This window comes from Plasmodium brasilianum, chromosome 14 (assembly GCF_023973825.1).
Source record: "Plasmodium brasilianum strain Bolivian I chromosome 14, whole genome shotgun sequence".
Lineage (NCBI taxonomy): Eukaryota > Apicomplexa > Aconoidasida > Haemosporida > Plasmodiidae > Plasmodium > Plasmodium brasilianum.
This window is the reverse complement of record NC_090127.1, coordinates 302,727-314,300: the sequence shown is the minus strand read 5'-3', so window position 1 is coordinate 314,300 and position 11,574 is coordinate 302,727. Positions and strand designations below refer to the sequence as shown.

Below are 11,574 nucleotides of genomic sequence, written 5' to 3'. Positions count from 1 at the left end.
ATTTTACAATATAAAAAAATAATAGTGCAGTAAGATATTATACAATGTAACAACAAACGAAAGCATAAATTGATTGCTAAAAAAATGCAAAAATGTTTTACTTAAAAATCACTCAGCGGTATACATATTAAAATTCGAAAATAAATCATATGTAAGCTATGTCTTGCTCACATTTTCGTAAACATATTAACAATGAATATATGGAGGAAAAGATTTAGTGCGTAAGTTTTTTTTTATATGATCACGTTAATTTTTAGAAAGCAGTATTTATATCCTCTCTGGCTTGTTATTCTTAGTTAAAATATGAATTTTTTGGATGGAAAAAAAAAATATATATATATATGTAATAATACGCAATTGAGACCCTACTAATTTCCTACGAAGTCGGTGCGTCGATTTTTTTTTTTTTTTTGATTAAAATAACATCGTGTAACTTGAAGAAGCATGCTAGCTAAATAGGAACATCTTTAAATTTTAACGCAGCATTAAATTTTTGTTAGAAACCGAAAAAAAAATAAGATCATATATTACTATTTATTTATTTATTTATAAATAAATAAATACATATATATATAATATATGTATTTACAAAATTCTGCTCAAACATATTCGTCTTGCGGAATTTAAAGAATATAAGAACATATAAAAAAAATAAACATTTTTGTTTTTAACTTAAAAAAAAAATATATATATATTTAAATTATGTATTTTATATAAAGAAAAGAAAAACCAAAGAAAAAGGAATTCATTTAATATTTTTTTCTTGCTCAGGCTATGCAAAATATTTTTTATTAAATTTTCTTTTTTCATAATGAAATTTTTTATTTTTTTCGTTGCATTTCATTCAATTGTATATTGAATTACTTGAATTTTTGTTAAATTTGTATGTGGGTGAGTTAAATGCAAATAGAAAATTTCACTCCAAGAAAGGAAAAAATAAACATTTTTTACTTGTAGTTCAGTGTATATATATATATACATAATATTACGTATGTACTTCATTTTATACGCAAATTCATTACATGTAATTTTTTTTCGTGATCCATGCTATCCTTATATAAAGAGGAAGAAGTATATAAGCTAAATTGTAAATGTGAAAAAATATTTTTTCGAAATAAAATTAAAAAAGAAGAGAATTTTTTACAAGTGATGATTATATAAAAATACGATGTGCTCTCGAGTCCTGAGTGAAAATACTGAACTCAAACATACTCAGTTGAGCGGAAGTTTCAGATGAAATTAAAACAAGTATCTGATGAAAAAATTCGTCTTCACTGTTTGTTTAACAGTTAAAAGAAGAAAAAGGTTTCTTAAAAAAATACGTTATACGAAAAAAGAACACGTGACAAATTACGTTGCTTTGCATATTATGAATACATGGAATTTGTGTTATTTCAGTGTATCATACGGTTACAATCGTTGCTATATTAATTTCCATGTTCTTATAAATGCATACGTACATAAGAATATATATATATATATATATATACATGCTTACATGCATACATACATGTGTATATTCCAGTAAGAAATAATATATTGTTATATCAACAACGCATATATTATTAAGCACAAGCTTGAATGTTATGTATGTAAAAAGTAAATGCTTAAATCATAAATGCTTTTTGGTGTGTATCAAAAAAATGTAATAAAGGATAATATAGACGATTTCTTAGAAGGATGTATAATTATATGATCATTTTAAAAAAATAATATTGACAAAATAAGGAAAAAGTAAAAAATGGATTGACATTTATGTACGTTTTTTTTTTTTTTTTATTCTTGTATAATAAATAAGGAATTTTGCATAAATAAAAGAGTTTTGTATTGTTGTCATCGTTTTTAATCAACTGTATAATGTCCACTTATTTTTTTGTTAAAACATCTATATACTGACAGCGTCCTAATAAAGGAATCGAAAAGGAAAAAATATATGTTAGCAAAAAGTATGTTGAAAGGTAAGTAAGAAGCCTTTTCTTAATAAAACATGTACATGTAAATATGAATATATAAATTAGTTTATTATATATACATATGTACATATACAAAGAGTTTATACCTATTTTGTACAGTTGCAAAATTCGGATGCATATTCTTTTTATGTCATCGTATTCTACATCAAATAGCTTGAACCAATTCGTGCTCTGGTTACATTAATAAAGAAAAAGTAAAAAATTAATAAATGCACATGGAGTTATGATGTAACTACAGTTATAAATATTATATAAAAATGTATTTATTATATATGTATTGTATATATATGTACACGTTTTATACTTTAATTAATGGTATATTTAATTTGTAAGAAGCTAGGAAAATGCTAGCGACTGCTATACAGCGTGGCTGATATTCACAGCAAAGGGTTGTTCGCATACTGAAAAAAATAAAGTATATCAAAATAAATAAATAATTATATATGTAGAAATGAGTGTTAAGGAATATTACACCCTGCAACTTTATGAACAATACAACTATATTACATACTTTATGAAAAAAATCATGAATCATAAAAGATATTAAAAGGGGAATATCACGTGACATTTAAAAAAAAAAAAAAAAAAAATGAGCAAAATATTTATTAACCTATCATTTAAAAATCCCCACGCAATTTGTGCTAATTTTTTTGTTATATCACCGTCAAATTTGTTCAAGTTGTTAAAAAGAGAATGAATATAAGGTAAAAGAAATAAATGCGGATGTTGAATTATTTTATGAACTAAAAATCCAATCTCTTTTAATATCAGAAGTTCGTAAGTATAAATATCAACCTTCATATTTTTATATTCCTAAGAACGAACGTAATTAAGAAAAAAAAAAAAAAATAGTATGAACAGAGCAAATCCACGTAATATTTTCCAGTGGCATGCGCAAAATGCATTTAAAATAAAAGTGTATACATCACAGTTAATATATAATTTATATTTGTATATATGCACTATTTTACGGTAAGCAGTTATTACTTGCGATTCTATGTCTATCTTAAAATGCTCTAACTTGATATTTTTCAGATCAAAATAATAGTGTTTGCTCTTTAAATCTTCATATTTATATAAAAAATAAAAGGTGCTAATTATTTTATAAACACGACAAAAGTTCTCTTCTAATTTACAAGACAAGTAGAGTGATGCGGGAGCTATAATCTGAAGAAAAACAAAAGTTCAACTCTTACATATGTGAAATATGACTTATGTATTAATGGGTTATCAACAGGACCACTGGATTTATATATATATATATATATGTATGTATATGTGCACGTACACAGGTTTACATATATGTATACACAAATGTACAAACGCAGTATTTCTGCAATTCGTTAACCTTCACGTCATAATCAGTAAGCGATTTTTTAAAATAAAAACGATGAAACAAAACCTGGCCAGTTGCTATTGTCACAGCCTTCAGTTTTAAAATTATTCCAGCTTCTTGTAATAACTGGCATCCGTATATTCTCAATTTTAATTCATCACTTTTTGTAACATTCTTTTCTTCACTTGGAGTTTTTACATTTTCAGTATTGATTAATATTATATCATTTATCATATTTTACAAAAACTGATTTTATCCTTTAATATGTAAAAAGGAATAAGTTGTCACAATTTAAAAATATAACAGTTGTGATAAATAACATGAAAATAGGAAAAACAAAAAAATAAGGCTACTAAAAAATAGAACGTAATAAATTCAAAAAAAAAAAAAAAAATTTATACGTAAATGTGCGAAAATACAAATAAAACAGCACATAGATATTTGATTTTATAAAAAATATTGACTATGACAGAATCGGTCTTTCTTTTATAAATGAAAAAAAAAGGAAAAGAAGAAAAATGGATGATAAAAATGAAGTCAAAAACCTAAATACCACTGCGCATCGGACTACATGGTATGAAATTCGTCCTAACACAATCGTATTAAAATTTTGTGTTATGTGCATAGGTAGAGTTAATATGTATATATATATAATATGTGTTTATTTAAAATATCTTTTTTGTACTTGTAAACAATTTTTTCATGTAAAGGTAAAACGTTGACGCGTATACGTAACACGCATACTCATGCTTTATGCCTTAGAAGAGAACTTACCCGTGCGCCCTTGTGATCTACTTAATTTTTTAAAAGATTTTTCATATGTTTATATTTTTGTGTAAGCTTAATTTTTGCATTTTGCAGTTCTTTAAGTTTCATAATTTTGTATAAAACAATGTTAAAATTATTGTGTTCAAAAACATTTATGGATTTGTCTGAGTTAAATAAATTTCCTTGCAAAAATTTATTTTGTAAGAATTTTAAATCAGCATATTTAAGCATGCCTTCTTTTAATGCTTTTTCATAATTAATATCGTAAAATTGTTCATAAATAATTTCATCAATTAATTTAATTAAAACATGTAGCACGATTATTTCAGAGCTTACTGATAAGTATTGTTCCCATTTTAATAAGTCATTTATATCAATTTTGGAAAGATGATTTAAATCATCATAAATAATAATTCTGATAACAGCTAATAGGATGGGATCTATTATGTTATCAGTACCTATGTAGAAATATTTTTTCTGTTGAGAATGGTGAAGTTTTTCATCAATATAAAATTTGTTAATACGTTCTTTCATTGTAAATATATTATATTCATTAAAATATTTATTTTTGCGTACATAATCATTTAATATTTCTTTTTTTTTTCTTGTAATTTTTGCGTTCTCAGCATTATTAATATCAAACCTCTCATATACATTATCATTATGAGGAATAATATTTAATAATTTAAACAGTTCTACTTTAACCTGTGGTAAACTCTCTAGCATTATAAGAGGTAATTTATCAAACCCTAATATTTGTATAATTATCTCTCTTATTATTTTCACATCAAAATGGAAATAAATTCTTGTACTTTTTTTTTCTATAAATCCATATTCCAGTAGTAAAAGATCATTACTCAGCTTCCCGTAGCTTATTGTAATTTCTTCATCAACCCCTATATCTTCTGAGCTGATTAACTCGACATTATAAACATTGTCAGTTGGTGAATCTTTCACACTGTTATTATCATTAGTGTCACTGTTACACCTGCTGTTACTGCTACTGTTACTACTGCTACTGTTACTACTGCTACTGTTACTACTGCTACTGTTACTACTGCTACTGTTACTACTGCTACTGTTACTACTGTTATTATTATTATTATTATCATTATTATTATTATCATTATTCTTATTCGTATTTTTTTCGTGCTCTTCAAACGTCTTTTCCTCTGGCTTGTCTTCATATGCACTCTCTTCTGAAATTTCATTTACTTCCTTTTTTTTTATCGAAATATTGTTCGTCTGGCTAACACATACACTGCCATCATAATTGTGATACGTTTTGCTGTTCTCATCAGTTCTGTAACCACGTGTTTGGTAGAATTTTTTTTTCCTAATTTGCTTGATTTCCTTCTTAATAATAGAATTCGTGAAAAGATTCCTATGATTGCAAATATCTATTATAGGTATTAAACACATATATCTGTTTTCATCTTCTTTTTCTTTTTTTTCATATTCGCTAAAATCATATTTAGAACATTCCTTTACACTAAACTGCTCAGCAACTTTATAATCACTGATCGTCATTTTTATGCTACTGTTTAAAATATTATCTTTTAAGTTGTTATAATGCCCATTTTCTTCGTCCTCTTGTTTTATTATTTCATTTTTTTTCTTATCTCCAATTAAAATTATGTCGCTTTTTATTTTTATAACATGGGAAGAAACATATGAATATATGTGCATCAAAAAGTTGTAATTGAAAAGTTCATCAAACGATTTAAATAGGGAAGAATCGTAAGTAACCGATCTAATGATGTGTTCAAAGTTGTCATTTAGGTGATTACATTTGCCATTGGAGAAATTTTCTTCGCCACTTATGGGGTTACTGTTTATCCCAATTTGATTAAATGTATCCTTATAGTAAGAGTAATTTTTGTGATCATGATTTAAATTCTGTTTCTGTACGTTAGAGTAATCTGATCCAAGTAAAATGAATTTATATAATTCATTCTGATCAACCATGTGGACATGTTGCAATTTTGAAATATATAGATTTTGAGTTTTTCTACAAGTGTTACAGTTTTTTAAATAGTGTTCAATTTGAGAATAATATTTGTTATTTGTAAATAAAATTCTATCTATAATATCTGAGTGGATAAATAGAAAATTATAATCATTATTTTCATTGTTTTTGTACAGATTTACTATTTCATGAATCATCTGTCTTCTAAAATATATAATATTTTTAATATTTGTATTATTAAAGAGAAAAAAGGAAGAATCGGAAAAGAACAAGGGCAAATGACTTAACATTTTTTTATTTACAATGTAATTGATATAATATTCATAATTTTTATAAAACAAAAAACTTTTTTCATTTTTAAGTGTAGCGTATGAGTTTGCGTGAAGCATTGAATTTATTTCCTTCATATGATGGAAGTTTAAGGGAAATGCTTTATCTGCTTTATCATTTATGTGTAATATATTGTTATTTTTCTCAAGAAACATTGTTTGTTCCTTTATATGAAGTTCATTTTTACATAAATCCCTTTTTTCTTCTATTTCTTCAAAATATTTATTCAATAAGAGGAAAAAGGTGTTATTAAAGTTATAAGCATAAAGTAGGATGTTTACATATTTTGAAATAAAATATATATATGTAATTATTAATGTTAATTTGATATCCCAGTATTTTAAATAAATATGTGGTGATTTCATAAAAGAAAGGAAACTAATATGTCTTGTGTATATATCATACATTAAAATTGCAAGAGGATCTAATTCTTTTACTTGTTCTTCCATGTTATTCTTAAATATATATTTTATATAATTTACATTATAAGAATTAGAAAAAGAATTTACAAAATTTTGAATTTGGTTTATTACATGATCAAAATTAATAATGTATGAATTAGGAATGCTACATATTACTTCCGATTTTTTAATTTCTCTTTTTGCGTTCATGCAGAGTATTATATTATCATCGTCACTTGTATAAGTATAGTTATCACCATTAGGTTTATATTTGATCTTTTCACTACCATTTTCTTTGTTACTTTTATTATTATTCTCCCCTTTCACTTGTTTTTCAAAATTTTCGTTAACTTGAACCTTATGTTCTTCTATAAAATCATAGATTCTATTTTTTGTGTATGCATAGCTTTTCCGACTATGTTCAGTAAATTTAATGTTTTGTAATGTTATCCCATTTCTCTCTAAATAGTTGACCAAGTTATTTATAGTAAAATTAGTATTTAGAGAATTATTCATATATTCGTATTTTCTGTTCAATGTGCTATCTAAGAATTTACTTAAATAGTCTAATGTACTACTTTCTTTGCTTATATTTTCCTCCTTAGATAATTTTAAAGGATTGTCTTTCTTTTTCAATATATAGGAAGCATGTTTATGCTTTCGAATAAGTCTACTCTGCACAACTGGAGAGTCCTTTTGCCTATGAGGCAAAACATTTTTTATAAAACATGGAAACAATTTTATTTTATTTATATGTATTATCTTATTTTTGGTTAGAAATATATTTATGAGTAGTACTATACATTTTAAGCAAAATGATAATTTGTTACTCATATTATTTGGCTGGTACACGGGGGATCCCACGGGTAAGTATACACGAATATGCATATACTGATATATACATACATATATATATATACATACATATATATATATACATACATATATATATATATACATACATATATATACATACATATATATATATATATATTTATTTATTTATTTATTTATTTATTTGCATTTACACTTACACTTAAACGTATATACATGCCATTATTGCGTCACTTTATGGGTTTGACATACAGTAGCATTTACAATTCGGCTTAAAAGTGTTTTAATTAGGTAAGAACATCTTTCTTTTTATAGCTGCATAATAGGCGAAAATTATCAAGTTTCTACAAATTAAAAACCTACACAATATGTGAAATACATATACAATGCTATTTCTTCTTTTTAAATGGGTAAAATTTATTTTTCGTAAAAATGAAAAACCTTAAAACACTTACTTTTCCTTTTATGCACTAAAATAAGAGTGCATATATGATCATTGTTTACCCAACTTTTCAATTAATTCATTTATTCTATGATGATTTAAAAAATTTTAAAAAATTGTAGCACTGTCAATTTTAAAAACATGTTGTTTTTTACATATAAAAAAATTAAAGATCATTTGAAGAAAAGAAAAAAATAAAAAACGCGAAGAATCCTTATATATACACATGAAAAAAAAAAAAAAAATTCACATTTATTTAAATATTTCAGTTTGATTAAATTTTTAATTATGCTATTGTAGAATATTTCCTTCATGTGAAAGTAGGATAGCTGGTAAAAGTGTGTATGAACGACAATGCTGGCATAGCATGTGAAGGGAAAACACAAAAAGAAAATAAAAGTGTGTCCTTTATATTTTTTAATATTTGCATACATATACATACATACGTACATATACACACACATACGTGTGCACATATTCTACTTTTTTCTAGTCGAATTATGTTTCTTATAAGTTAATTAATTTTCTATTTCATTCTACATATTATTTTTAGGTAACTTGGCAAAAATATTGTATGTAACATAAATAGAAATGCTAAGAGATGGGTCCTGAGGCAAGGGTGACTTTTCCTTTTGGAATACGCTCAAAACTTTTGTAACTTTTCTTTCTCTTGTCCGTGCTCATATAAATACATTATCGAAGGACTATCGTATAGGTATATAAATATATATATATATATATGTTGCAAGTTTTATAGAACTAACTTTTCAACTGAAAAATTAGAACTTATATAAGCATCTTTCCTCTCGCACACTTCACCTCTGGATGTCCATTATAACATAAAAAGTGTCTCACTAATTTTCAAATTCCACAAGGAAAATGTGAAGGACACAAAATATATTGCGACAAAAAAAAAAAAAAAAAAATTCACTATTGTTAGAACCACTTAAAATAAGAAATATTTTATGGAAACAAAATGTATTGTTATATGAAAGAAAAAATATATGTCCTCATTAATGAGGAAAACATACTAAAAGGAACAGAAAGAATATATAATAAAATAAAAAAAAAAAAAAAGCATTTTTTTTTAAATTATAAAAAAATTAAAAATTAGGGAATTATTAAAAAAGGCGCAAAAATTGCAAAAAGAATAGTAGGTGTTCACAAATACAATTGCATAAATTGTATATATAATAACATACATTAAAACGTTATAAAATAGGCATATTTACAATTCCACATATATATATATATTTTTTTTTTTTTTTTTTTCTGTTCAACATGCGTGATAAAAATAATATAAAAAAAAAAGGAAATCTCAATTTTATGAACTAAATTTTAAAATTTCAGCAAAAAATTATAAAATAAAACTTACGAAAATAAATACCTTATAACAGACTGTGTTTTTTTCAAAAATTGTACTTATCGTTCAAAGCAATATAAACATTTTTTTTTCTCATTTTTAATTTTTATATGTTCCCTTTTGTTTAAAGCCATATATATTTATATATATATTAATTTTAAAAAAAAATTTCCAATTTAATAGGACATACTTGTGTTTCTTATAAATCTACACATACATACCTACTTACATATATATATACACTTAAGCACTATATATATAAGCGTATTTATATGTTATTACCCTTTTAGCATAAGTTTCTATAACTAATAAAAAAAAAAAAAAAAATCCTACCTGTTATAAACGCATTGATTTGAGCAAAATGGTAATGAGTGATGTGAAGAAGGAAAACTCACGTAAGGAAGAAGATCGAGTTGTGGAAAGTAGCGGATTATTCGATAACTTTTTTGAAAGTATGTATGAGCAAATGCATAGGATTGATGAATATCAAAAGGACATGAGTAGAATGATGAATTCTTTAAGAGGTCATTATTTGAATAATGATTTTTCGAAATATTTTCCTAGCAGGAGATCACTTTTAGACTATGATTTTAGAAATAATAGAAGTACTGACCTATTTTTATCTAAACCAAAATATCTTTTTAGAGAAGGGCACAGGAGTATACCACCCATGGATATTATAGATAAAGAGAAAGAAATTGAGATAAAAATGGATGTTCCAGGTTTAAATAAAGATAATGTGCAAATAAACTTATACAATGGTCAATTGGAAATTAGCGGTGGTTGTAAGAAAACAGAAGAACAGAAGGACGAACAACACAGATATTATGTAAAAGAGCGATCAGAGTCATCCTTTTATAGATCCTTTGCCTTACCAGAAAATGTTTGTGAGGATGATATTAAAGCTACATTTAAAGATGGCGTTTTAAAAATTGATATTCCCAAAAAGGACGTTATTCCGGAAAAAAAAAAAAAAATTGAAATTGAATGAGAATTATCATTGCCCTGTGAGCTTTTCTAATATATTTTTACCATTGCTACTGCTATAGTTCTTGAGATAATCATTACAGTAGTTATTGATATGGCTACGTCTTTATTCTTGATGTAACTATTGCATTTTTTTTTTTTATTTTGATGTACATTAAACATGAATATCGTTCCATCATAATGTTTCTTATTGATTAGTCTCATCTTTTTTTATTAGCAGTTGCTAAGCTTTCAGTGTGAATATGTATGTACTTATGTATTATTATTGTCATCTTTTTGTACATATGTTTTCTTGTGAGCAAAAGTATAGTATATTTTCGCATTGTAGTTTGTGTTATTAAATTTTTATGTGTCTAGTATGTAGAATATATTAAACGTTCGAACATGTTAAATATATGTAAATGTATGGAAAAGTACGCAAATGTACGTAAAAGTTTGCAAATGTAAGAAAATGACTGAAACATGCTTTTGTCAGTAATTTTATGAAAACTTTTATGTGCCGAGCAGAAATGAGAATTTTTTTTTCAAAACACACTAAATGAACTCAAAGAAGATGGTGCTCAACGTTAAGCATTTGTATTTTCCATTTTTGGAAAATATTATCAAGAAAAAAAATAAACTAAAAATATGCACATAAGTATATAGTATACATATATATTTCCTAGGTACGAATTTAAAAAAAGGCGATATTTTTAAAATTAGTAATTTGTAAAAAAATGTATTGATGTGTTTCTAGCAAAAACAATTATGCTCTAGAACACAATAATTTTTTTTTTTTTCAGTTTCTAAATGAATGTTACATGTTTAAAAATTTGATAAATTTGCATTTTTCATAAAAAAATATGAAACTTTTTTATTATTAAACAAATAATTCTTCTTTTCTTCTCCTTTATTTGAAAACTTTTTAAACACATTCTATTTGTTAAAAACGTAAATGTAATCATTGAAAACATTACACCTTTCTGCGAAGAAATTAAAGTTTTCCAAGGTGAAATTTCACGCTGCAGGGATGTACATATATACACATAAATATATGTTCATAAACATGCATAATATATATATATATAATATATAGAATAATTTAAATTTGTTTGAACGAGTTATATAAAATTATGCTAACAGTGCACATTGCCAAATTGCTTTCAAAAATTGAGGAAAAGAAATACTTTAA

General features: G+C 24.9%; 3 protein-coding genes across 3 annotated transcripts; 1 reads left to right on the top strand and 2 right to left on the bottom strand.

Moving 5' to 3' along the window:
• Window positions 1-1,865: 1,865 nt before the first annotated feature.
• On the bottom strand, window positions 1,866-3,543 carry MKS88_005294 (cyclin; the record flags this gene model as incomplete). Its single annotated transcript, XM_067218543.1, has 6 exons — window positions 1,866-1,903; window positions 2,060-2,144; window positions 2,278-2,374; window positions 2,584-2,786; window positions 2,961-3,140; window positions 3,322-3,543. 6 exons carry the CDS (start codon window positions 3,541-3,543, stop codon window positions 1,866-1,868), a joined length of 825 nt encoding a protein of 274 aa, XP_067070509.1.
• A 561-nt stretch (window positions 3,544-4,104) lies between these two features.
• Window positions 4,105-7,611, bottom strand: MKS88_005293 (uncharacterized protein; the record flags this gene model as incomplete). Its single annotated transcript, XM_067218542.1, has 1 exon — window positions 4,105-7,611. One exon carries the CDS (start codon window positions 7,609-7,611, stop codon window positions 4,105-4,107), a length of 3,507 nt encoding a protein of 1,168 aa, XP_067070508.1.
• A 2,166-nt stretch (window positions 7,612-9,777) lies between these two features.
• Window positions 9,778-10,407, top strand: MKS88_005292 (small heat shock protein; the record flags this gene model as incomplete). Its single annotated transcript, XM_067218541.1, has 1 exon — window positions 9,778-10,407. One exon carries the CDS (start codon window positions 9,778-9,780, stop codon window positions 10,405-10,407), a length of 630 nt encoding a protein of 209 aa, XP_067070507.1.
• Between the last annotated feature and the right edge of the window lie 1,167 nt (window positions 10,408-11,574).